At 46.1% G+C, this 27,775-nt stretch overlaps 2 protein-coding genes across 2 annotated transcripts in view; one reads left to right on the top strand and one right to left on the bottom strand.

Annotated features, from left to right (window-relative positions):
* Nucleotides 1–219: 219 nt before the first annotated feature.
* On the bottom strand, nucleotides 220–17,829 carry RCN2 (reticulocalbin 2). The gene is made up of 7 exons (XM_081876441.1): nucleotides 17,665–17,829; nucleotides 13,860–13,965; nucleotides 6,151–6,347; nucleotides 5,466–5,579; nucleotides 4,532–4,628; nucleotides 2,318–2,460; nucleotides 220–945 (listed from the first exon to the last, which is right to left on the bottom strand). The coding sequence occupies exons 1-7, from the start codon at nucleotides 17,812–17,814 to the stop codon at nucleotides 793–795; spliced, it is 960 nt and encodes a 319-aa protein (XP_081732567.1). The 5' UTR covers nucleotides 17,815–17,829; the 3' UTR covers nucleotides 220–792.
* A 4,957-nt stretch (nucleotides 17,830–22,786) lies between these two features.
* SCAPER (S-phase cyclin A associated protein in the ER) overlaps nucleotides 22,787–27,775 on the top strand; it is a 216,213-nt gene continuing 211,224 nt past the window's right edge. Inside the window, exons 1-2 of the mRNA XM_081876511.1 lie at nucleotides 22,787–22,938; nucleotides 27,655–27,730. Coding sequence (XP_081732637.1) covers nucleotides 22,883–22,938; nucleotides 27,655–27,730 — 132 coding nt within the window. The 5' untranslated portion in view covers nucleotides 22,787–22,882. The remainder of the gene's footprint in view (nucleotides 22,939–27,654; nucleotides 27,731–27,775) is intronic.

Here is a 27,775-nt window from a genome sequence, read left to right on the forward strand (position 1 = left end):
CTGGAGAAAACAAGGCTTTCAGAGGCATGTAGTTAACAGGGCTTTAAAGAATTTTGATTTGCTGTTTCAAACCAATGTTGGCTTTTAAAGCTTGTATCTGTATCCCTGCATTATATTTGTTTCATGTAAACCACGTTGTGTGCTTTTGGGAGAATAGTGGGTCTAATGTATTAATTTAGCCCTAGTTAAGGGAGTCATAGCAAGAATGACAAGAAAAAATGAGGACATTTTGAGTTTTTAATCTTTAGTGTTTAAAGTTTGTTTCTTACTTAAATACAATACACTTTCTAAAGCGATCATCATTACAGTAAAAATAATTGCTATCTAGCTGCAAAAATAAGATTCTCAGATTATAAACACCATCTGCAGAAGTTAATATACACAGAAACCTTACAAATATGTAAGGTTTTAGTCCTTCTGGATATTCATACAGAAAGATTCTTACAAAGATGAAACAAACACCGTAATAGTTTTTCCTCTTTCCCAAAATCTAACACAAACTAGTGGTATTCTCTATCCTATCACATAGTCACATCTTTACATTTTTTCAAGTATGTTTCAAAAAGCAGGACTAAAACATGAAATGCTGGAGAAGGCTTCTGCTCCCTTTAAAAGTACAATAGGTTTGTAGTACCAAAATTATGGAGGCTAAAACATCGAAGGCAATGTACAAAGAAACCCAGGGATGCAGAAACTGCTGCAGACACCAGTATATTACTGTGTTGCTGTCTTCAAAGCTGAACACATAAAAAAAAATCCAACTCTGGAACAAAGAATAGAGTCTCTTGGAAACTAGAGTTCTTCATGGTAAAAGCTTTCATCATGCAGCTGCCTGCCATAATCTGTGGCTTCACTGTTGAGAAACAGATCTGGATTCTCAAGAATCTCTGCCTCTGCCAGCCTTCCGTTACCATCCAAGTCCATTTCTTCAATGAGGTGGACAGCCTAGAGAATAAAATTAACAAGCATTAAAGTAGTTCACAAATTCATCTCTTGTCTGCCTGTCTGTCTTTCTTATTTGAAAAGACTGTACGGTACCTGTAAAGAGTTTCATAGAAATAATGTATCATCTGCTGTGTAAATATGATAAAAACATGTGATGGAAAGGAGAAATCCAAGTAGTTTCTGCATTCTCTTTTGGCTGTCCATATTACACTGGTGTGTTGCCAGGGGTCAGGGTTGGATTGCCAGATTAAAGTCTCATCCTCCAAAAATCTCTATGCTGCTCAGATATTGCAGCAAGGGAGTAAAGAAATATATAGTGCTGAGCTGGGGAGTTATTTTTTGCTAGAGACCCGGATGCTTAGGTTCCACCAATCTCTTCAGGCCCTCTTAACAGGTAGATACGGCTGCCTACCTATCAATCACCTGATGTCAGGTGAGGCGTTTTCTGTTGCCTATGTGGTTTGCCATCACTCAAGCTAGGACACAAGGTTTTGCAGGCACGGGGGCTGTAATCTGAAGGTTGCCTGTGCAGTGGCAGTCGCAAAGGCACAGGGTTCTGCCTAAGCCAAGGATCAGATAAACCCACTTTCAGCACAAAATTGCATCTTTACCTGCTTAATAATAATAATAATTTTATTATTTATACCCCACCCACCTGGCTGGGTTTCGCCATCCACTCTGGGTGGCTCCCAACAGAATACAGTCAAACCTTGGTTGTCGAACATAATCCGTTCTGGAAGCCTGTTCAGCTTCCAAAATGTTTGACAACTGAGGCACAGCTTCCAATTGGCTGCAGGAGCTTCCTGCACTCAAGTGGAAGCCACGTCGGATGTTCAGCTTCTGAAAAACATTCGAAAACTGGAGAATTTACTTCCGTGTTTTTGGCGTTCAGGAGCCAAAACGTTCCAAAACGGAGGTGTTCGGAATCTGAGGTTTGACTGTATTAAAAACACGATAAAACAGCAAACATTAAAAACTTCCCTAAACAGGGCTGCCTTCAGATGTCTTCTAAAAGTCTGGTAGGGAGGGCAGGTGCCACTACCGAGAAGGCCCTCTGCCTGGTTCCCTGTAACTTCGCTTCTCGCACTGAGAGGACCGCCAGAAGGCCCTCAGCGCTGGACCTCAGTGTCCACACCAAATGATGAGGATGGAGACACTCCTTTAGGTATACTGCTCCACACTAGATGGGCACAGGCTGGCCAAAATGGCCTTGCAGGCCAAATGGGGGAGGCCTTCCGCACTACTGCTAGAGTAGGCTGTTACAGTGCTGAGCCACAATTAGGTGTGTTAAAGTCTAATGGATTCCAGGGAGGACTCAGAACATTTGCAACTGTGTGATTGAAGTCTGGCTATCAAGTTCATAAACACTTACCTCTTCCTGAGCAATACCTTCATTATTAGGTACTACCCAGCTTAATAACTCTTTAGGGTTGAGTTTCCCATCCTTATCCTTGTCGTAATCATTTGTAAATCGATCCTTCTCCACAAGTATCCATTCTGGGTCTTCACTGGCAGCTAAACACAATTTTTCACATGGATTAAGACTCTTTCCTTTGTATACCATCAGTTAAAATAAAGGAATTGGAAAAGCAACCATGCTTTCTGAAACAGTATCAGAAGAAACTTTAAAAATGCTGTCACGGCAATTATTAACAAAATGAAAACTATGTTCCAAATGTTGGATGTGCCAAAAAGGCTACCATTTGGTATAATGCAAAAAAGAAAAAAGAAAAAAAGAGCATTGTGGGGAAATTTAATTAAATAAAAATATCTGAATTATTTTTATTTTTTAAAAATAAACAATTCATATATTACAATTCATTCCAGTGAGGACCAAAGTGATTTACAACCAAAGCAACGTAACAATAAATCATAAACCTCATTGATAAAAAGTCTCTAAAAATCTATCAGCAAAATATATACTATCCCATAGGATCTTTTGCTTATGATCTTAACCTATCTGAATAATACAGATAATTATTATTTCAACTCAGCACCTCTGGCATAGGGAGGTACCGTCTACTACAGAGAGATATTGGAGGCTTAACACTGGGAAAGGCGGGTTGAGGCAAATGGCGTGAGGCTGTCCAGTGTACACACTTTCTGGTCTGACTGCGGTATCTGAATGAATTTTGTCATTACCTTGTGGATCCTTTTCTGGACATTTGGAAGGCTTTTATGAAACATTTAAGTTAACTTAAGATGTATGTTATTGTATCCATGATGTGAATGGATGAGGGACTGTTTGGTTACTATTGGTGTATAGACAGATTAGATCGGGGTCAGCAACCTTTTTCAGCCGTGGGCTGGTCCACCGACCCTCAGACCATGTGGTGGGCTGGACTTATTTTGGAAAAAAAATTAACGAATTCCTATGCCCCACAAATAACCCAGAGATGCATTTTAAATTAAAGGACACATTCTACTCATGTAAAAACACGCTGATTCCAAGACTGACTGCGGGCCAGATTCAGTAGGTGATTGGGCCGCACTCGGCCCCCGGGCTTTAGGTTGCCTACTCCTGGATTAGATAGAGGAAGGCCCCCCCCCATTTACACACGTTTGATGTATGTGCAGCTGTGCATTGCACCGAACCCACAAGTGACCCGGAAACATCATAAAGTCACTGAAATGGGCAGGATGAGGGCGGGGGCAGAATGGGGTTTGCAGGCTTTTTCAATGGGTTTCAATCATACAGGATTTCACCGACGCACGTGGTGCCTCAGAACGTAACCCCTGCATAAACAGGGACTGCTTGTACACACTCCTTATTTTATTGGTTTAATTATTTTTTTCTCTTCCTCCTCTAGTTTGTTAAATCTGCAAATAATTAAAAAACAACTATGCTGATGACAGCATACCTACTGGAACCTGAGAACAGGTTAACATAAATATTTATAGCAACCAGAATCACAGCAGACAAGCAAAACTACCAAGTATGGGCAATATAGAACAGATTCTGATTTCCGCTTGTGCAGCAGGACTTCCACTTTCTCAGAACATCCTATGCATCACACACCCCGCCAAAAAAATGTGGTAGAGAATTGGGGGACCTTCCTAGGAGATGGAGGGGCTGCATGGCAGAGGAAGGGAGTTGAGCTTGTGCAATGCTGGTTATCACCCACTGACTCAACAAGGGTGTTTTTCATTAAATGTGAATGAACACCTTCTGATGGCACACCCCCCCCCAAATTATATTCTTGTTAGTTCAGTTCAGTTCTGAAAAAAATGATATTGCTGTATCAAAAACCAGACAGCTTATATTAACTCCCCACATTACTCCAAAGATTTAGGGCCAAAGAGCATTACTGCCATAGAAAAGTAGATGGACAGATTCCTATTTAAATGCTTACAAACTGAACAGCAATAGTCATAGAACTGCAGAAGCTTAATCTCCTTTCTCCTTCCCACATTTACAAGGCACACAAGGTCACTGCTATTCAGAAACCAACCAGTTGCCAAAGGGAAGATGAGTGGAAAGTTTATGGAGAACACCTGTGTAAAATTAAGGGGCTTGACAGATGTACTTTGCAAATGCAATGCAAAGAATTTATGACACTTCTAAGATCATTCCCCGCCCACTCACTTGGATCTCTTCTGTAGTCACCAAGGAACTCTTCAAGGCTCACAAATCCATCGCCATTCTTATCATGTTCGTCCAAAGCCTCCTGAATTACAAACTCCTAGCGGGGAGAGAAAAGGTCGGGTAACTTTGGCCAGTTAACCAACAGTGTTTAAAGCGCCTGCAAAAATTCACAGGATTCTTAATTAGATGAGGTGCACTAAATTCCAAGTAGAAATACAAGAGGCAAGAATGAACGCACTGTGTAGCTGGGCAAATTCTCACCAACACAGTGAATGCTCATTCTCGTATTTGCATTTTCCTTAGAACTTGTTTCATCATCATCCAAATAAGTGAGCAAGTTGCACTAAGACAACAATTTGAACTTGTGTACTCAGGTAAATAATTTTGTTAGTGAAGTCCAACCATTGTCCTAGGCAAGTGTGAGAGCACAGGAGATAGAACTAAATGGTGCACAAATGGTGCAGAAGATACTGAATATTCTCCCATGCTAAAATTTGTTGAGGTGAGGGCAAAGGAAGGGCCATTCAAGAACACACACTTTTTTTACATGAAGCAGCTATAAGGGTTTCTAACTTGACAGCATCAGAAACAAATACTGAAATGAGGGTTCCGTGATTTCTCCCCTTCATTTCAATGTGGCATATGCAGGACCGCTTGCCTTCAGCTGTTACACAGCATTGCAGGGCCCCAGCCTGGGGAGAGAGAGAGGAAATCCTGCCCCCCAGCGGCTGAGCCCTGGATTGCAGTCTGAAGAAACATCATTGCCACCACCTTTCCTGCGTATGTAAAAGCCCAGTGGTGGATTTTCAATGCTATGGAGAAGCTTGTTTTACTCAGAAAAATCTGTATGTTGTGCACCCCTATAGTGTCCCTCAGGATCTGAAGAATGAACAAACAGCATTCCCCGTGGTAGCCACTTTCTCTCAAAACTTGCCTTCATGTATTCTGCTTCCTCAGGATGTTCAAATGCAATGAATTCATCCAGATTCAGGCCAGAACTTCCATCCCTATTAGCCTTTTCAAACCTCTTCTTGTCCTTTAAATGGAGCTTAGAAAACAGTTTGGGGAATAACAGTTACATGAACGGAAGTCATATTGTATTCATTAGTTTCAAGCTACATAAACCTAACCTGCTTTTCCTTTTATTTTAAATACACGTTACAAGATCAATCTTATATACACTGAGAGGAGTTAGAAGTTCATCATAACTTATATCTAGCTAAAAGAGGGTTGATAAAGGATCTAGTCAGAGTGTGATTAGTGATGTAAAATGAAAAAATACAGAAACTACAAAATTATGTAAGCAAATGCCACATCTGTCATGGAAACCTATGAAGTACAATGTGTCATATTAGTATACATAGTGCTTAATTTTTTAAAAAGCTTCACACAGATGAGTAACTTTACAAAAAACTGTTTACATGCAAGTTATAATTATTATTCTTTCCTTTTGTCAAGCCGACTGGCAAGGAAGGGGGAATTAGTGCAATGGCTAGAAAACTTAGAGAGGATCTCTCATACTCTGAACTTGTGGCATTCTCATCCACAGGGCTGGCCTTGACCAAGGGAGGCAACAGATGTTCCAGGCTGGAGCTACAGGGAAACACATGGTGTCTCACCTGCCGGAAAGATTCTTCTTCGGCATCTTCCAAAGTCGTATCATCATCAAAGTCTATTACACGATCATACATCTGAACATTGTATTCTTCCCAGGATACATATCCATCTCCATCTTTGTCATATTCACCAAACTGTTGCTTCGCATCTTCTACAACGTAATGCTTAAAAGATTGCTGGATCCATGAACTCAGCTCACCTGTGGAGATTCCCCATAACATAAGGAGATGAAGGGATTCCCCCCTCCCCGCCATAAATATTAAGAGGAAGCCAGCATTTTCTAGACTGCTTTAAGCACAGATGCAACCCTCATGCTACCTCCACAACAAATGGTGCCCCACCTGCACTAAACATTTAAAATACTATTATAGCACGTTTCATTTCAATTTCATAATATTTATACACCAAAAAATTGGAAAACTAATAAAAACTATTGGGCAAAATAAAATTTATACACTGCTTGATTGTAGGGGAAAACCCTCAAAGCAGTTTAAAAAAAGGTAAAACAGTGAAAACAGGAAAAAATCACAACCATACTTTAAAACATACAAACAGATTCAAATTACCTCAACTTTCTAAGCATCTTGGTAGGCTTGTCTAAACAAGAATGGTTGTAGCAGGTCCCAAAAGAGTACAGGGAAGGCACCTGCTTGCTCTCAGTAGGCAGGGAATCAACCGCGATAGCTTCCCCCAAAGAATCCTGGGAGCTGCGGTTTGTCAAGTGTGCTGACAGTTGTTGGGGTGCCCCATTCCCCTCCCTAAGCTACAATTCCCAGTGTGGCTCTACAATCAATTCCTCATCCCAGAGATGTGAAATGTAGTTATGTGAGGGCAATAGGGGCACCCTAACAACTCTCAATACCCTTAACAAACTTTGTTTGAAGTGATAACAGTGCTCTAAATATATAGTGCAGATGAGCCCTTGGACTGCAAAAAGATAATGCAGACACAGAATTTGCTGATTAAATGTTGCAAGACTATTTCACACCGTATGTATGCATCAAATCTTTATTACAGTCATAGAGAGGCATAAGTAGGGTGGGGAACAATCATTTTAAATCTGTAAAACATTTTGGGAAACTAAAATTATTAAAACAGAAGGTATATATAAAAAACTGTAAGAGGCATAAAGAATCTAAAAGAAGGGTTGGGATCATTAAATGGGTGTGGAAGAGCATAAAAGGTTAGTATATAAAAGGCTATGGCTATCAATTTACAGAGCACCCTGATATGAGTGTTCATTAAATCTAGTTTGTGGCACAGGTCATCATCCAACAAATTTTGAGCACTGCTATGCAGAACCTGGAAACATTGTACGTTGTAGCAGGGCCGGTCCTCCTTGCAATACAGTGTTAGCGCTCAGTGCTCTTTTGAGGCCAATGGGTGTTCATGAAAGCTTTGCTGCATTGTCTGCCTAGAGCAGAACAGGGATGTGTCTTCCAGCAAGTTTGGGGGAGTGAAAGTTTGAGCTATGGAGATGACCCACCATGGAGTTGATGTAGAAATTAAACAAGAGTAGGGCCAGTATGCAGCCTTGCTTGACACCTTGCTCAGTTTCAAAGGCATTGGTGAGATGGCCCCAGGGGTTACATCTTACTTTTTGAGGTCCCTTCATGTAACATACAAATTAAATGGAGTAGACGTGGATCTATTGAGATGGCCTCCAGTTTTTTTCCAGTTTAGCTCCGAGTATGGAATCAAATGCTGCTTTGAAATCTATAGAAGCAGCAAAGAGGGAGGTTGTGTTGCGGGAGGAATACTTCTCAATGAGATGGTGGAGTACTAGGCACAGGTCAATAGTGGATTGGCCTTACCTAAAGCCAGCTTGCTCCTCTGAAAGTATATTTTCTTGTTCCATCCAGTCGTGGTGTCTTGCGTAAAGTTTGCTCATTACGTTAAGGAGGCTAATCAGTCTGTAGTTTGTAGGATCATCCTTTTTCCCTTTTTTATATATAGGGGCAATGATTACAAGCCCCCAGTCCTTGGGGGCTCGGCCATGGGTGTCAGTGCAGGTGAAGAGTGAGGCCAGAATAGGGGCCCAGAAATCCATATTGTTTTTAATGGCCTCTGGAGGAATTAGGTCTTCCCCTGGGGCCTTCCCCAGTCTTAGCTGAGCTACCAGGTTGTTAATCTCTTGTTACCATCACTGGTGCCCACATAGGCAGATTCTCTATAGTTTGACTAGAGCCTCCACTTTTAGCAGAGGTGTCTGAGTAGAGTTCCTGAAAGTGAGCCTCCCAGGTCTCTGGCGGGATGTGAAAGTCCACCATGGTTGGGCCATTGCTTTGTGGGCTAGATGTAATATGCCAAAATGTGGCTGAATCATTGGATTTGGCTGCCTGGATAAGTCATGTCCAGGTGTTCTTCATGGCATCCCTTTTCTTTCGTGCCAGAAGGTACTTGTAGTATCTCTCCTGCTGGAGGAGGACCATTGCAGTTGTCGGTTTGGTCTTGGATACATAAGCCTTGTAAGTGGCAGCAAGAACTTTTCTGGCATTAACACAGTCCTTGTCAAAGCATGGCTTGGAGTGGTGCTGTTGTTGTCTCAAGGGTGTGCTATTATTCCAGGTTAGGTGCTGGTGGGGCTCTTGCATAAGGGTGTTATAATTCTCCAAGAGTGCATCAGGAACTCAGCAGATGTCAGGGCAGACCAAAGGCACTGTAGGCGATCTGAGGCCAGTAGTTCAGTTATCATTTGGTTTAGATGAGGAGTCCACTTGGGTCAACGGTAAGTTCTTCCTGCTGGCATTAGGAAGGGTTGGTAGCAGTCCTCAGTATGTATCACTTTGGGTGAAGGCTGTTAGCTAAAGGAGAATTGGGAAGTGATCACTGTCAAATTTAGGCATAACTTCTAGGGTCTTAACGTAAGGAAGGAGGTCCCTAGAAACATATAATCTATAGCACTCATTCTGGAGCCAGATAGGTAGGTGAATTCAGCTGGGTAGTCACTTTCAAGGGCACCATTTAAAATGTAGAGGTTTAGCCTAAATGGTGTTTGAGCCAAGCAGAGGACTGCGAAGTTTGATTTCTGATCTTTTGAGCTGCGAGTGAGAAGGAATCCATCAGCTTCAAGGTTGGGAGAAGGACATTTGTGCCGTGCATACAGTGAGTGGTCATTATGGCCCAGTCTGGCGTTGAGGTCCCCTCTCAGAACTACAATTGCATTTGGATTGAGCAGGATAAGGTCAGTGATATAAGTTTCCAGATCAGTCCACAAGACTCTGATCTGAGGATTCTGCCTCATTGGTGGCATATAAGCATTTATTACCAACAGCGCATGACTGGATTAACACTGCCATGGCATATGACTTGAATGGGGGGGGGGGTTGAAATGGCACGTCGAGTAGTGGAGACTAGGACCCCCCAGGACCCCTTTTGCTCTTCTGTGCTTTACCCCTGGTTCTGCCCCAGTTGAGAATGAATGAAATCCATTGAGTAGTAGTATTAAGTAGTGGGTGGACATAGCAGATGGCACAGAGATTTCTCCAAGTGGTTCTTTATAGTAAGCTGGAACTGAACTGAACTGAACTGCTCAGCCGGCCTGCTTTTATAGGCAGGTAGCTGTCAACATTGTAACAACAACACTCCAGGGTTTCCCACCTATATTAACTGACATGGACCTGAGTGAAAACTATATACACAATACCCCTGGTGCCAGGGCGAAAACTTCAATACACAACAAGTAGTTCATCCACAGTCGGTGTTTCCTGGATCCTGATGTTGTCATGATAGGAGAGGAAGTCTTTAAAGCCAGGCTCTCTGGTGGATGCAAACCATCCAGCCACATTCCAAGTTAGAAGAGTGACCTCATGCAGGTCATGTTTTGCTCTTGCTCAGAAGGGGTCTGTGAAGATTTTTTGAGATTTTCTTCCAGGGTCTCATTTTCCAATGGCACGTTTATACCCAGGCCTAGGTCGACCCACCCAGGGAGGAGCATCCTTTTGGGCCCATTTTATGGAACTCACCCTGTCCCCGTTAGTAGTTTCCGGAGGGTCGACTTTGTCCCTTTCTGCTAGAATCACTAATCAGTTGGAAATAGTAGTCTGTGGTGGGTAAAAGTCTTCATTTCCTAGCTGTTTAGCAGCAGAAAGGATGTAATTCTCACAATCTTTCAGGCAATTTAATCCTTGTCAATCCCAGGGCAATGTATTTTTAAGGTTTGCCCATTTTTGTTGCAGCTCAATATCATTATTTTTCGTTGTTTCTTTACTCAAGGTAGCATCTGGATATTCAATCGTTTTGGTCATTGGACATATTATACTCACACCTGTAATCACTGGGCATTTCCTTTCTAAATTGGCCAATGGAGTAATTTCCTTTTGTGTTGATCCAATTTCCTCCTAGGTATCTCATTTCTGTCCAGAGCCCAGGATTTGACATCTTATGAATTGTTTTGGTCGCAGGAGGAAATAAGTTTTCCTTTTCCTCCTTTTTACTTTGTACATTATTATTTGATAACAGATTTATCTCTGCCGTAATGTAATGTGGGGTCATTTTGGGGAGTGATCTGTCCGTTCACTGTACCATCATCCATCACATCTCTGGGCTTGACTTTCCCAGGACTTGTTCTCCCTTTCCCATTTTTTATCTCCTTTATCACTTGCAACTTAAATTCCTTTAATTTTAAGCCCGTTTCTTCTTCTGTGTTGCTTCTCAATAAGTCTAGCCTTTCCAAGATTTCTTTTTGGGCCACAGTTGGCAAGGTCCAATATCGACGCATTAAGGCTTTCTCTTCTGAAGTAAAATTTTCTATCCACTTCATCACAGAGTATTGTGGGTTATGTGTAGGTGGAGTCTTCCATTCTAGTTTTGATGTCTCTTGTTTATAATAGAGGAGGAAGGATTCTTGGGTCCAATTCAAATCTATAAGGTTTTCATCACTGTTTGGTTTCGGAGAATCTCTATCTTTGCACTCGACAGCCATATCACCAAGAAAGGATGCCACTGGTGCCCCGTTTTTAGAAAAATCTTATAATTTCTAGCCTGTCTATTATTTAAAAAAACTCCCTGATTTTATAAATAAAGTTGGCTAGATCTGGGCCCTTGAAAGTAACCACTGCTCATGCCCTAACACTGTCATGGTATAGATATTCTATGAAGACAGTATCATCGGGCCTCTTTGCTCCTGGTAAGGTCTTATCTAGAATAAGCAGCAGATGTGTTATACGTTCTGCCAAGGTAAGAAGGCCTTTCAGTTTTGGATCATTTGCGGTAACTAGTTTTTGTGGGATCATCACCAAATTCCACCCTTTTTCCTGGTGAAAAGTCACGTTGGGCTTCTGGATAATCAGTTGTTGGGTCAAGTTCAGTTTTGTGGACAGTATCCTCTCTGTTTCCCTCGTTCCCAGGTGCTTTCCCTCCTGGAGTCAAAGCAGCAACCTCAACTGAGGCATCTGTTTTATTTTCCTCTGTCGGATTTTCCTTCTCTAACATTTGCTGTGATTTAGCAGCATTTGCTACTATCTTCTTCCTTTCCTCTTTTTCCCTCTGGGCTTTTGATGCAGACTTATTTGTATCCAAAGTGGAATCTGTTGGTATCAACATGTAAAGCTTCTGTAATTGATTTTTACATGCACATTGAGTTTTATTCTTCTTCTGTAAGTCTTTAATATTTTTACTTTTCTTCAGTGCTTTAGATTTTTTGTTATACAGTCTTTTGGTGATTTCTTCAGTATTTTCCTTTGCCAATGCAGTGATTACCGGCTGGGTTTGTCTAGATGTCCTTTCAGTATCTTTTGGCTCTAAAGCTCTCTCTTGAGTTGTAAAATTTTCCACCAATGTTGTAAGCAGCCCCATGCTTACTGTAAGAAAGTTTTTGATGAGGGTTAATTCTGAGCAAACCATATGAAGCTGATCGTGGAGGTCAGTGTCCCTTTCCTCTGCTTGTGTGCCTTTAGAAATGGCTTGTTGTTGGGTGGGTTTTTGCTTAGTTCAAAAGAATGCCTCTGTATAGGTTAACCCCAATTTATTTCTCAAATTGGCCTTGTTTATGTCCTCTGCCAAGGCCAAGTCTAGGGCTAATTTATTGAGGGACTTATGTTCCTAGGTTCCTGCATGTCCCTTTTAAGATGTATTGACCAGTCCAATGCAGGAAGTATAGGGGATACTTCATCTTGTATCAGCTTGCTCGACTCTTCTTTACTCTCCTGAAGGAAAAACTTTGTGATTTTACTTTGTCTTCTCCGAGGTTCAGGAGAGCTACTTGTAAAGTTTGGCGTAATTCCCAGGACTTTACATGCCTTCCTTGTGTTACCATATTGGTCAACCACTCAGGGAGACAATGGAGCCAAGGCTTAAGTCTTAATCTTGCGCAGAGTCCCACAAAGAGTTACATCCAATGAAATGGAGGGGAGTTAATTCTTTCGTTTCTTTTCTTCCTCACCTTACCGGTAAAACACTGACTCACCCAGCGTTTTTCTCAGCCCAGCACTTCTCGTATCCCAGCAGTTTTCTCAACGGTTTCTCAACTGGATTGTCTCATCTGGTAAGTTGCAGTTAGTGCGAATGCGTTAGACTCAGAGGTCGGTGGCCATCTTGAAACCTCCACCCCATATATATTATTTGGGCCAACTCAAACTTATGTAGTGCATTCATACAGAAGCAACTGTATTGGACGGGTCATCTGCCAGCTTGTCCTCTCGCTTCTCATCCTTCAGCCGTTTGCTGAGCAGTTGTTGAAGTTCAGGAAATATTCTAACTGGCCAGAGTGAAGTGGTCCACCTGCAGTTGTGGTCAGACTGCAGGCCCACAAAGAAGCCCACCCTTGGGCTACCCAACAGCTGAATTATGTGGTTTGGTTAGGATTCATATCTGCTGCAAGCTGACGTAAAGATCTTTATACAGTGGTGCCCCGCAAGACGAACGCCTCGCAAGACGGAAAACCCGCTAGACGAAAGGGTTTTCCGTTTTGGAGGCGCTTCGCAAGACGAATTTCCCTATGGGCTTGCTTCGCAAGACGACAGCCCATAGGGAAATCTCCGGGACAGTGGGGAAGCGCAGCTCGTCTTCCCCGCTGTCCTCGGACCTCCTCCGAAGCCTGGCGGCGGGGCGGGGACACCTCCTCCCACCGCCGGGCTTCGGAAGGATGCCCCGATGCCGGGCGGCGAGGCGGGAACGCCTCCCCCTGCCGCCCGGCATCGGAACGATGTCCCGAAGCCGAGCGGCGGGGCGGGAAAGCCTCCCCCCGCCGCCCGGCTTCGGGGCATCGTCCCGATGCCGGGCGGCGGGGCAGGAACGCCTCCCCCCGCCGCCCGGCTTCGGGGCATCGTCCCGATGCCGGGCGGCGGGGCCGCGAAGCCTGGGCGCGCTGGCAACTCTCCGCAAGGAGCGCTCCCGCTGCTTGCGGAGAGGTCCGCGAAGCCTGTCCTGGACCTCTTCTGAAGGCAGGCGGGGGGCAAAAGTCTTTGTCCCCCCTGCTTGCCTTCCCAGGGGCTTTTAAATCGCCCGGACAGCGGAGAAGTCCTCCGCTGTCCCGGGCGATTTTAAAATGCCGCCCGCCAGAAGAGGTCGGGGGAAGGCGGTTTCCATAGGAACGCATTAATTGATTTTCAATGCATTCCTATGGAAAACCGTGCATCGCAAGACGAAAAACTCGCAAGACGAAGAGACTTGCGGAACGAATTAATTTCGTCTTGCGAGGCACCACTGTATATAGTACAATGTCTATATTTTTCATGAATAATTGGTAAATACTCTTTTCATAACATCATACCTTCTGTGAGAAAGCCATCAGCGTCCACATCAATTTTTTTTATAATACCCTTCAATCTTTTCTGCTGCTCATCTGGACTCAGTCTGGCAAACTCTTCCACTTCTTCCTTTGGAGGGAACAAGAAATCATTAAAAATGAGCACGTAATCTGGGTGGGTTTATCACTTTTGGCGTGCTGTCAAAGAAGGTATTTTCAGCAGACAAAACATCTTTGGATCCTCCATTCCTACCATCAAATGCCCAGCTGCTGCTCACTAAAAGGAACTGTGTGGCAGTTGGGCCCCTTCCCAAAACTGGGGAAAGTTGCCTGACTGCTAAGGCTACAACCCGGGGCTTGGGAGTAAGAATGACTCTCAGCCATGGGCATAGCCATGATTTTTGTTATGAAGGACAGGACTTTTGTTAGGGGGGGCAGAACCACCGTGATTGGTCAGTTAAGTATTTCTATTGTTTTACTTGATGGGGGGGGGGCTTGGCTACTCGCATGCTCTCAGTGACACTTTGGAGTTGGAAGGGGCCCAAGGGTCATCTAGTCCAACCCCCTGCAATGCAGGAATCTCAGCTGAAGCTTCTATGACAGCTAGCTATTCAACCTCTGCTTAAAAACCTCCAAGGAAGGCGAGTCCACCACCTCTCGTGGGAGTCTGTTCTCAGTAAACATGAGTAAAGCTGTGGTATATATCACTTTATTCCAGCTGGTTCATCTAAAATTACAGCTGCTGTTAGACTCAGAATCCAGCCTAATAATTGCACAGGGAGGAGATGAGAGATTCTAGCAAGTAGGCAACAAACTGGCTAGAAATAGTTTAAATAACTGTTTCATCATCTGAAATCTTACCAGTTACACAAACATGCCCTCTTTTATCATCATCATCTGAAGGTCCTATTTTGAGGTTCAGATAAGGGGCAGTCCAAAAATCTTTGCCACCTAGTGCTCTCCAGCAATGGCAACTGCCACCCTGCCACTACCAATCTCTTCAGGATCTAGCAGACACTAAGGCTTGGAACAAGAGCATCACCTAAACAGCATGTATGGAAAGGAAAGAGAGCATCAAGGATATTCCAGATTAATAGGCAATTGCCAATGCCTTGGTCCTGCACATCACATATCAGAAATCCTTCTTTGCATAAAACCATACACTGAAACAGTGCAGTGTGGGGAAAGCAATATTTCAATTGCCCTGCCATCCTGATTTTGAATGGCAACTGATGTAAGTGATATGCATTTGTAAACTTGAATGAGGAGTTTGTGTGTCCCAGGGGGAAGGAGTTGTTCCACAAGGGGGGGGGGGAATCTGTGAACCTCCAGATATTGCAGGACTCCCATTCCCACCAGCCCCCACCAGCATGGGTAATGGGCAGAGATGATCAGAGATGTAATCTAGCAACATCTGGAGTGTGATAGGTGTCTCACTTCTGGCTTACAGGATATTTGGTGGCAACTTAAGTTTATTTGTGCAGAGGCAGAGCCACCCCAAGGCAAGATGCAGGAGCAACCTCAGGCAGGCAAATCTGGCGGGCAAATCTGACTCCAAAGTACACAACCCAAGGGAACGTTTTCTGGAACAAGCTCCATTGTCATGAATAGGAACTGTGCAAGAGCACAATGTTATAATAATAAATAATAATAAATTTTATTTATATCCCACCCTCCCCAGCCGAAGCCGGGCTCAGGGCGGCTAACAACACTAAAACAGTGCAACATTCTAAAAACATTATAAAAATTAATTAAAATCAAAATTGATGGCAACCATAAACTAAAGTTCTGTAAAGATTGCCAAAGGAGGGAGTCAGGCTGCGCCCTGACCAAAGGCCTGGTGGAACAGCTCTGTCTTGCAGGCCCTGAGGACAGGATCACACTTCAAAACGACCTGGACAGATTAGAGAACTGGGCCAAAACAAACAAGATGAATTTTAACAGGGAGAAATGTAAAGTATTGCACTTGGGCAAAAAAAATGAGAGGCACAAATACAAGATGGGGGACACCTGGCTTGAGAGCAGTACATGTGAAAAGGATCTAGGAGTCTTGGTTGACCACAAACTTGACATGAGCCAACAGTGTGACGCGGCAGCTAAAAAAGCCAATGCAATTCTGGGCTGCATCAATAGGAGTATAGCATCTAGATCAAGGGAAGTAATAGTGCCACTGTATTCTGCTCTGGTCAGACCTCACCTGGAGTACTGTGTCCAGTTCTGGGCACCACAGTTCAAGAAGGACACTGACAAACTGGAACGTGTCCAGAGGAGGGCAACCAAAATGGTCAAAGGCCTGGAAACGATGCCTTATGAAGAACGGCTAAGGGAGCTGGGCATGTTTAGCCTGGAGAAGAGGAGGTTAAGGGGTGATATGATAGCCATGTTCAAATATATAAAAGGATGTCACATAGAGGAGGGAGAAAGGTTGTTTTCTGCTGCTCCAGAGAAGCGGACACGGAGCATAGAATCATAGAGTTGGAAGAGATCGAAAATGGCTGTTCCTCTTGTTGCTTCTCCCACTTTCTGGACAACGAAGTTGTCTGCAAGGCCAGTGAGGAATCTGTTTGACCTTATGCTCTTGGTTGCCCGCCTCTGGACACGTTCCAGTTTGTCAGTGTCCTTCTTGAACTGTGGTGCCCAGAACTGGACACAGTACTCCAGGTGAGGTCTGACCAGAGCAGAATACAGTGGCACTATTACTTCCCTTGATCTAGATGCTATACTCCTATTGATGCAGCCCAGAATTGCATTGGCTTTTTTAGCTGCAGCGTTACACTGTTGGCTCATGTCAAGTTTGTGGTCAACCAAGACTCCTAGATCCTTTTCACATGTACTGCTCTCAAGCCAGGTGTCCCCCATCTTGTATTTGTGCCTCTCATTTTTTTTGCCCAAGTGCAATACTTTACATTTCTCCCTGTTAAAATTCATCTTGTTTGTTTTGGCCCAGTTCTCTAATCTGTCCAGGTCGTTTTGAAGTGTGATTCTGTCCTCTGGGGTGTTAGCCACCCCTCCCAGTTTGGTGTCATCTGCAAATTTGATCAGGATGCCCTTGAGTCCATCATCCAAGTCGTTGATAAAGATGTTGAATAAGACCGGCCCCAAGACAGAACCCTGTGGCACCCCACTAGTCACTCTTCTCCAGGATGAAGAGGAACCATTGATGAGCACCCTTTGGGTTCGCTCAGTCAGCCAGTTACAAATCCACTGAGTGGTAGCATAGTCAAGTCCGCATTTTACCAGCTTCTTTACAAGAATATCATGGGACACCTTGTCAAATGCCTTGCTGAAATCAAGGTAGGCTACCTATCCCCAAAGAAGGGGGGTCACTGTCCTCATTTTTTTGCCTTTTGTGAGTGCCTTATTCTGATGGGGGGGGGGTTGGTGCATCATCTTTGTATGTGGGGTCACAGTCCCCCTCGCCTAGAAGTAAACCCCACTGAGCTGGGAGGGGCTGGATGCCCGGGCACCTGGCGAAAGCGCGGCCCTCTGCTCCCCAGCCCCTCCCGCCGCCCTCGGCAGCCTCCGGGCCACAGCTCGGGGTGTTTTGCTTCGGGTGTGGAGGGAGGCGGCCTGCCTCAAGCATGGAACCCCGGGGCAGCTGGAGGCGCTGCAGCCGCAGCCTGGCCAGCCCGAAGCCGCCCTCCCGGCTCCCCCGCGGCCGCTGAGGCGACGCTGCGCGCTGGCCGGGTGATTCTCCGCGGGCGCCCAGGGACTCGAAGGGCCTCTCTGCCTCTGTGCGCGGGGAGCGAGAGCGCGGCTTCCCCCGGCCCGGCCGGGCCCGGCGCCGGCGCGCCTCCCTTCCCTCCCTCCCTCCCTCCGGGCGACCCACCTGGCCTCCCAGCAGCGCCTGGCGGTCGTAGTCCGGGCGGTGCTCGCCGTCGCCGTAGTGCTGCTGCCTCTCGGCCGCCCCGCCCAGGGCCAGGCCCAGCAGCAGCAGCAGCAGCGCCAGCGCCAGCGGAGGGCCAGGCGCCGCCCGCATCACGGCCTCGCTCTCGCTCTCGCTCTCTCGCTCCCGCGGCGCCGGCCCGGGCGAGGCTGCCGAGCGACGGGGGGCTGCTGCTGCTGCTCCTCCGCCCGCCCGCCCGCGAGGCCGCGCCGCGCGCTCTCGCCTCCTCCCTCGCCCTGCGCAGCCGCGGACGCCGCCGGGCGCCTGGAAGGCGCGAAACCGTCGCAAAGCAAGCTTTCAACGGGGCGAAGAAACGTCTCGTGAGGAACGGGGAAGCAGCGCACACGCCACGTTCCCTTTCCGTACATAGGGTTTTCGGGGGGGGGGGTTGGGTTGCCGGTATTATATCCTGCTTTGGAAGGAATTCCTAATTAAAATAGGGGAACAAATTACCTGCATTGCACAGGAACGCTAAAAATCAAACTACAAAATCCAAGCTTTTTAAAATCCATTTTGAAAGGTTCCCCACACCATGTTCCCAATGTACAGAAATCGCTTCTGTGCATGCCCAGACGCCAGAAATTGCACCTGCGCAGAAGTGATTTCCGGCATCTGGGCATGCGCAGGAGCTATTTCCAGAGCCACAGAAGAGAGTCCCCACACTGTGCAGCACTGGTTTAGTGCAGCGCATGGGGACTTGCTGAGCAGACAGCTCAATTCGGGGCTGGCTCATGTGCCGGTTAAGCAACCCTCATGGGCCGCTTCCGGCCCATAGGCCTTAGGTTGCCGACCTCTGGTATAGACCAAGACCTGCTCCTTCATTTCGGGAACCTTCATGCAAAAATTGGTTAAAAGCAGCACAGTTCTGAAAATTTCACTCTGCCCTCTTGATTGAAAATGGTGTCCAATTGTATCCACAAAACCTGCTCCTTGATATTAAGAAGCATGAAACAGAATTTAGTTATGACATCTTAAGAGGCGACTTAATGTTTCACAAACAAACATTTCAAAATACCGTATTGTGCGGCTCTTGGGGGCTTTTCCTCGAAGAGGGAGAAGGGACTGACAGGCTGCCCTTCTCCCTCCCCAGGGAAAAGCCCCCAAGATCCCTCTTCGCCGTGCGAAGCCTCTTCAGGACAGGGGGAGCCTTCATCCCGCTGCCCTGAAGAGGCTGTGTGCGGCTATCACAGAAGCCACAACAGCGAGAGGGATCGATGCGCAGTGATCCCTCTTGCTGTTCTGGCTTCTGGGATTCAGAATATTTTTTTTCTTGTTTTCCTCCTCCAAAAACTAGGTGCGTCTTATGGTCTGGTGCGTCTTATAGAGCGAAAAATACTAGTAGATACTCGGAGAGGGAGGAAAAGCATAGTGAAGCATAGTGGACCAACACCAGCTGATGACATGGCTCCCCAAATCAACAGACTGTGGAAACTTCACACTGGACTTCAAGCATCTGGCATTGTGTGCCTCCCCATTCTTCCTCCAGACTCTGGGTCCTTGGTTTCCAAATGAGATGCAAAAGCTGCTCTCATCAGAAGAGAGATTTGGGGAGCCATGTCATCAGCTGGTGTTGGTCCACTGTGCTTTATTAAGTCCAGGGTCAACGCAGCCTTCTACCAGGAGATTTTGGAGCACTTCATGCTTCCTTCCGCAGACTTTGCAGCTCAGTATAGCCTTAGATGGATCAGTTGGAGGGTGATGGGTTTGAATGAAGAAAAAAATGGTCTGCGACAAGACTGTTTTTAGGGAAAACACTGCCTACACTTTGAAGGCTAAAGCAGTTCTGGATCTCAATGCCTCTTCTACATCATGGGAGCAATTGGCTTCCTAATACAAAGCCTAGAAGATATTTCTGGTCTGCAAACTAGTCATGTCAGAGTGGTATGTGCCTTTACAGAGCATGGTGGGGATGTGATCCCAGGTTCAAATCTTTATGAAACATGCTCTAGGACCTCTCAACTCAGAGAGTTGTTGTGAGGATTAAAAAAAAAAACCCTGCCACTTCAGCTCTTGCCTCGAGTCAGCAGTGCAGACAGCACAGGAGTTACTTACTTTTCTGATTTCAATATTGTCATCTATAGTTATAAACAATGACTTGACTCAAAGTATTTTAGTGATGAAGTAATTGTTAGAGCTGACTCTCAACTTACGCCAGGATTATGTTCCAGGGATAGCATGTGAAGCTAAACCCATGTACAGTGGTACCTTGGTTTTCGAACGTCTCCATTGACAAACGTTTCGGAACTTGAACGCTGAAAACCCGGAAGTAAATGCTTCGGTGTTTGAATGCGCCTCAGAAGTCGAACAGGAAACACGGTTTCCATTTTGAGTTTTTGACCGTTTCGGAACTTGAACAGTCTTCCGGAACGGATTGTTTGAAAACTGAGGTACCAGTGCAGAATCAAAACGCACTCTCCCTGCACCTCCAAATGCTCCCCCCACCAATGTATCCAGTCTCCCAAGGCTGCTGAACGTTATCCCTGCACCTCCAAGTACTCTCCCAAGGTGAGTCCAATGGTGGGCGGGATTGCTGACCTTTTTTCCTGGATGCCCACCCCTTTAAAATCCACCCCCCGTCCTGGGTTAGACCATCGCCCCATCTAGCTCAGTACTGCCTACAGTGAGCGGCAACAGATGCTAGAAGTTGAACATGAATCTTCAAATTTAATTAGCAACAATTAACAACCTGGAACCTTCTGCATGCAAAATAGATGTTCTTCTACTGAGCTGCAGCCCTTCCGAGGATGACAATAAATACTTTTATGTACCATCTGCATTAGAATTTGTACTTGAAAGGTGGATAGCAAAATCAGGTAGCACAAAACCAGTTTTAAGCCAAGAAATGTCAGAAGATGCAAGCAACAGTGTTTTCACACTGAATGCCTTTTCAAGCTGTCTTTGTTTACTCAAAGCTCAACAAGATCTCCTTAGCAACAAAAGCAACTTTCCTCTTTACAGCCATCCTTAGCAGGTAAGCCAAGATCTGTTTTGTGAATTTTTAACGTTAGCATTCATAAATTCTAAAATAGTCCAATGATCTTACAAGGGTACAATGCTCGTTTGTTGTTCTCTTAACACTGTATTGAATTTTCTAGAGCTCATGCTTTTCCTGGTTCTTTTGACACTAACATGAGTGGGAATGCATGAAGTACTGGCAGGAGTCAGATGGGTGAGAACAATGAGGCAGATTTACGTGTTGGAGGAAAATGTCAGCAAATGACAAAACCGAATTTGCATTCCTCCCAATTACATGGAAACCTAAAGTTTGAAAAGTGATCTTAGCCAGTGCTTTTTTTCTTAAAAAATGTTTAGGGATACTGTCATTTTGGCTCAAGAAAAAAGTACAAAGATTCACAAAATGTTTAGGGGAATGCGTACCCTAAAGCACTGATGATCCTAGCAATAAGAAGGGTTGCCTTGTTTGTGATAAACAGAAAACCTACTCTTTACAGCTGTCAGCTAATTAAATAAATTTTGGTTGCTTAATAAAACTGGAGGTGCCGTTTGGAAGAAGCATTGCCTCCTGTGTGAGTGAAGAGGAAATGCCTTTTTTAAAGATGCCAAGTTGATTGTTTTGTCACCTTCCAGTAGCACCTTAAAGACCAACTGAGTTAGTTCTAGGTATGAGCTTTCGTGTGCATGCACACTTCTTCAGATACACAGTGAGGTTGATGGACTTCCATTTCATGCGGCTCAATGTGGTGCCTTCCATAGTTCCAGTTACAGATAGGTAGCCGTGTTGGTCTGCCATGGTCAAAACAAAATAAAAAAATTCCTTCCAGTAGCACCTTAAAGACCAACTGAGTTAGTTCTAGGTATGAGCTTTCGTGCATGCACACGAAAGCTCATACCTAGAACTAACTCAGTTGGTCTTTAAGGTGCTACTGGAAGGAATTTTTTTATTTTGTTTTGACCATGGCAGACCAACACGGCTACCTATCTGTAACTGTTTTGTCACCTATTACTGTTTTTGCAAGAGACACTGTACTTATTTTGCACACATTCTTCTAGCTATAATTGCCACTATCTGTCCTTGCATTTCCTTTCCTTCTGACCCCCCTGATCACATTACAAACATGGGTATAGTAGAGACTGCCCCCCTGCTTGCAGCACTCGCCCACCCCATGGTAACCCATTGAACCCTCCCCTTTCCACTCCATGCCGCCATTGCTGCTGCCACGGGTCCCAAAGTCAAATGGCTGTTGCTCCTGAGCGCGAGGGGCAATCAGCTCGAGAGATTGATGAAGCAGCGGCGGCGCCTCCTCCTGGCCTTCCACGCCTTTCCCTCCTTCCAGGTAAGAGAAGAAAAAGAGGAGTTTGGATTTGCTATCCTGCTTTCTCACTCCCCTTCAGGAGTCTCCAAGCGGCTCACATTCTCCTTTCCCTTTCTGCCCCACAACAAACACTCTGGGAGGTGAGTGGGGCTGAGAGACTTCCGAGAAGTGGGACTGGCCCGAGGTCCCCCAGCAGCTGCAGGTGGAGGAGCGGGGAAGCGAACCCGGTTCCCCAGACTACGAGTCCTCCTCCTCTGAACCACTGCCCCACACTGGCTCCCAAGAGCCCTCTGTTAATGGGCGGAGACCCCCGATTCCGGCAGCGCGGGCTGTGGGGAGTCGCTCCGGCAAGAGGCGGGGACGGCCGCCAACCCGGAGGGCTTCGAAGGAGGCCTGGCCTGCCTGGCCACTGGCCCTGGTGGCTCTGCCTGCCAAGTCGAAGGGCGGTCCCGCGAGGGAGGGATCCCGGGGCACCGGAGCACGCCACTGCGGGGCCGGGGCCTCATCCTGGCGCTCCTCCGGGCAGCGCCCCGCCCCGCCGAGCCCGCCAGCCCTTGGCCCGGAGCGGCGAGGGGAGGAGAGCTCGGCCCCCGGGGCCCCAGCCCCGGCTTTCCCGCCTGCTTCTCCCTCGTGCGGCGAAGTGGCGGGCGCGCGCCTTCGGGCGACGCTGCCGCGCATGCCCGGAAAACCAGCCGCGCACGCTCCGTGGGGGCAGAAGTGGGCAAAGGAGAGCGGGAAAGCAAAGTCCGAGGCGGCTTCGGCAGCCCCACGGAGCACGCGCAGAGCTCGCCGCGCACGCTCAGTCGGCTCCCCTCGAGCCGGGGGGAGGGGCAGGCGCTTGCCCCGCGAGCGCCTTTCGTCGCCGCACCGGCAACCGGCGGGACGAGATGACGTCACAGCGGCGGGACGCACGCAGGCGGAACGGCGCGGCGAGGAGGCGCGTGTAAGTGGCCCCGCGGCGCCGCAGGGGCGGGCGGAGTCGGAGGGGCGGGAAGCAAGATGGCGGCGCGCCGGTCCCTCTGCCGGGCCGCCCCGGGAGGGCTGCGCCGCTGGGCCTCGCCCGCCGCCTCAGCCCGGCAGCTGAGGCCCAGAGGCGGGAGGAGGAGGAGGACTCCGGCCTTGCCTTCCCCGTCTCCCTTCGGAAAAACGGAGAAGGAAGAGTGGGGGCAGCCCAACCCCCCCGCTGCCTCGGGGCCGCCTCCCGGAGAGGCCGGGGGGCCCCTTCGCCTCTGCGTGTGGCGCGAGCAAGAGAGGCCCAAGCGCAGGTGGCGAGGCCGGGAGGAGGGGTCGCCCTCGGGCGCCTTAAACACTAACCGAAGAGCATTGCGGACACGGTCTATCCCAGGAGTAGGCAACCTAAGGCCCGGGGGCCCGAGGCAGCCCACTCGCCGCCTCAGTCCGACCCGCGGACGGCCCGGGAACCAGCGTGTTTTTGCACGAGTAGAATGTGTGCTTTTATTTAAAATGCATCTCTGGCTTATTTGTGGGGCATAGGAATTCGTTCATCCCCCCCCCCCAAAAAAATACAGTCCATCTCACCACATGGTCTGAGGGTCGTGGAGCGGCCCACAGCTGAAAAAGGTTGCTGACCCCTGGTTCATCCAGTTGTGGGCGGTTAAGACATGACAGGCACGTCGTGCTTTTAAGGCGCAGTGGGCTTCTTGGATGAATGCCGGGGGTGTCATAAGCAATAGGGGCATATTTCAGAGGGGCAGCCTTGTAAGTCTGTGGAACCAAAAATGACCGAGGAACAATAGGACTTTGGTTCTGGTTGATAGCCATGACATGCCTCCTTTACCCAGTTCCTCCTGCTTTTCTATGTTCCACAGTGTATGTGAACAAGCGTTTCACTCACCTTCCCACACTCTGTGATTTTTCATTAAATGGTCACAGCTGAGTGAAAGCCATGTCATTCTTTTTAATCAAAAAAAGTGTATACACGCTTCCATTTCTGGTCCATGTAGCTGTCCCCTTAATAAACAGTGTTTTCAGAAGAAACGCACTTAAGGCATTGGTGAAATTGGTAAGGGTTTTGTAAATTTCCTCCAGAAGGGAAACCTGTACTGATAAAAGGTACATCTTCTCCCTCCGCAGTCCTGCCTGCCAATTTTATTGAAAAAAGGAATGATGAAGCAACTGGAGGGAGAGTAGGTAACACAGAAAAGGAGCTTATGCCCTGTTACACCGTCACCAAACATGTCATCATGGGATTGCATTTCTTACCAGCTGCAGAACAGTATGTTCATTATCCTAGGTAGACAATATGGAACCGTTTCCTTGCATTACATATCACCACAACCTCTCCAGCTAAAATGCGGGAAGTGTAATTTGTGAATCGTGATAAATGTGCATTAACTGAAGCAGAAGGAGATTCCAGAGTGATCATTAAAATGCTTGAAATGGTTGTGTGATTTTTGGACTGATTCTTCCAGCGGCCTCTGGTACTTTCAGACTCAGTTGCTGCTGGAGGAAAGGTGCTGAAGGTGGTGGTTGAAGCCAGGATAATTGAGTTGCTGAGGAATACTGTTCTGCACGCTCCCCATTCTTTTTTTAAAAAAATGCTAATACCTTTGTTATTGTTATTGAGGCACTACTGATTCTTTGCACATAAGCAATGCCTACCTGAGGGGGTGGGTTGGGAACACACTAAATGTTTTCATTCCATAACTTGATATGTATATATTTTCTTTCTTTCTCCAAAAGTGGCTGCACACTTTATCTGGACTAAAAGTCCCATAACGGACATAACTTTGCCTTTCATGGTATGAACAGCACTTTCCCTCTTCCTCCTATAGACAGTGCTGTGGCACTTAAAAGTTTGTATTAGTTCATCATGGCATGACTAGGGAGGCATTAGATGTTTTGTTGCACGGCACCCTCCCTCATACATCTTGGTCAGCCTCTTCCGCCTCCCACCCCCTCAGCCCCTCCCCTTGCTCCTTGCATGTTTTTAGCAGTGGTCACAGGCACTGTCTCCTTGCTCCCATGCCTTGTCACCTTCTGCAGCTCAGCCTTCCACTTGATGCACCTGCATTGCCACTCTCTCTTCTGTCTCGTCTGGTGGGAGATTATCCTGGGAGGCGCTTCTACAGCTTCCTAGATTAACCAGTTCTTTTCAAAGACCCTGGCTAATCTGAGAGTCTGGCAGCATCTTAAGAATGTTAGGAGACCCCTGCTGGATCATACCAGAGGCCCATCTAGTTCAGCATCAAGTTGATTTTTGTAAACTGCTTAGACATTTTATTACAATAAAGCTATATATAAAGGTTGTGGAAGAAAGACAGACCTGAGTGGAAGACCACTCTCCTGACTTGTGATTCCCAACAACTGATACCCAGAGGCATGCCACTTCCAATACTGGAGGTGGTACACAGCCATCCTGGGTAGTAGTAATTGATAGCTTTATCCTCCAGAAATCTGTCTAACCCCATCTTAAAGCCATCAAAGTTTGTGGCCAACACTTTATCCTGTGGTAGTGATGCCATAGTTTAACTATGCGCTGTGTGAAAAAGGACTAACTGATCTTTTCTCTCAGCTAAAAAGCCCCAGTAGTAACCTTTCCACATAGGGGAGTTGTTCTAGCTCCTTGGTTATTTTGGCTGCCCCTTTCTCAGGGCTTTCCAGCTCAACAATATCCTTTCTGAGTTGCTGTTTTATTGTAGATTGGCACTGTGATGCTAGTATTGAAGACTGTTGGCCAAAAAGAGTCTGAAAGATGATGCGGGTTTTCTAGTGTGGTGCTTTCAGGTAATAGTGCCACCTTAGCTCCTTTCCACCAGAGGAGGGATAATGGGATAAAGCTGTGACGGCTGCAATCAGTGTGTCAAATTCTGGACATGCTCTCATTCTTGGCTGTCCCCTCCCCAGTGGGCTTCTCCTGCCTCGTGTTTGAGCTGCTCCATGGCATGTGCTTTCATAGGCAAAAGCCTGTTTCGTCTGATGCACGTTGTGAATTGAGCAGCTATGTGTCCTCTTCAGTTCATTGGAGGAAAAATGAAAAAAAAATGAAGGCCAAATTTGTGTTTGCTTGTATGGTTCCGTCTGTTGCACCAAGTTGAATGATTCAAATATATATCTCTTGAGCAAAATGAGGTGTTTTGTTGCTTCTATGGAACTAGGATTTAGTGTTTTGCTTTCCATTTCGTTGTGTGTTTTTGCACCAAGAAAAGTCCAAGATAAAGCAATCTTACTGTTTTTGAGTGTGCCAAGGAAATAATGGTAGTCAGCAGGAAAACAGCAATTTACATTCGGTGTAGGATTTTTGTACACAACCTAGTGCTTATTGCAGTTGCAGCTTTGAAAACCTGACGTTTTAGCAGCATCCTTGACCCACGTTGACCCATGTTGTTTTGTTTTATACATTAAGTTTTCAGAAATGTAAATTAGCATAAATTAAATTCAACAATAGATCTCATTGTTGTATCCATTCTGGAATCAACAACAGCCCCTAAGAGAAAAGAGTTGGAAAAGTTTGGTAAATCCCACTTATTCCAGAAGGGATGACTTAGGCCTAATGTCATGAGGGTGTGGGAAATAGAAACAATAAGATGTAAAGCAAAATAATTATTATAATAAAGAGTTGAGGTGACTAGTTTGTTTAAGGGTATTGCTAGGTATGTTGTACTCAGCACCACCACAATTGACGATCTTTTCCCATTAATAGAATTGAAGGTCCTCCTCTTACCTTTCATACAGATAGCTACCACCTCTTGATTTATCCTTGGTTGTCTATTTGCATATTAGGAGTTTCTTCCGATAAAATCATACCATGCAAGGAGAAATATTTTTAAATCCTGTTCAGTTATAGAAGCAACTAAAATGTGAGAAGAATAGAGTGGTTTGTTCTCAAGACATGACAGTATTAATCCTGGTTTAAAGGTGGCTTATAAGGGACGCAGGTGGCTCTGTGGGTTAAACCACTGAGCCTAGGACTTGCCAATCAGAAGGTCGGCGGTTCGAATCCCTGTGACGGGGTGAGCTCCCGTTGCTCGGTCCCTGCTCCTGCCAACCTAGCAGTTCAAAAGCACGTCAAAGTGCAAGTAGATAAATAGGTACCGCTCCGGCGGGAAGGTAAACGGCGTTTCTGTGCTCCTCTGGTTCGCCAGAAGCGGCTTAGTCATGCTGGCCACATGACCCGGAAGCTGTACGCCGGTTCCCTCGGCCAATAAAGCGAGATGAGCGCCGCAACCCCAGAGTCGGCCACGACTGGAGCTAACAGTCAGGGGTCCCTTTACCTTTACCTAAAGGTGGCTTAGGGCAGTGTTATGAATGTGGGACATTGTCATGGATATTTTAAATGTAAGAATTGAAACATGATGCTTATTTGATTGCAATCTTCTTATATCTATGCTTCCCCAAGTTGTAGTTTTCTAGTGGTGATTACTCTGGTTGTTAATGAATAAAATGCATTGTTCATTCATGTTTGTCTCTGTAACAGCAGCGTAGTGCCCCATCATTGTTAGTCTAATACCATAGTCTTGCTAGCATGGCGGTCAGTGTGACTAGTCTAAGGAATTATCTGCTAGGCCAGCAAACTGTGGTTCACTAGCAGTATAATTGAATTTGGTGCCTGGGTGTAAATGTTAGTTGACTTTGCAACTTTAGGAATTCCTGATGCTTGTGACTTGAATATTAAATGTTTCTCTTTTATATTAAACAGCTATGATGACTTCATGGGGTCAGCAAAAAATGTGATAAATGAACCAGTTGATGTAGAAGACAGTTATAACATGATGGTAAGTTGTATGTCTACTATGGCCATATTTTAGGATCTTAACTTG

The sequence above is a fragment of the Podarcis erhardii genome (genome assembly GCF_964252035.2).
Source record: "Podarcis erhardii genome assembly, chromosome: 9".
In the NCBI taxonomy this organism is placed as follows: domain Eukaryota; kingdom Metazoa; phylum Chordata; class Lepidosauria; order Squamata; family Lacertidae; genus Podarcis; species Podarcis erhardii.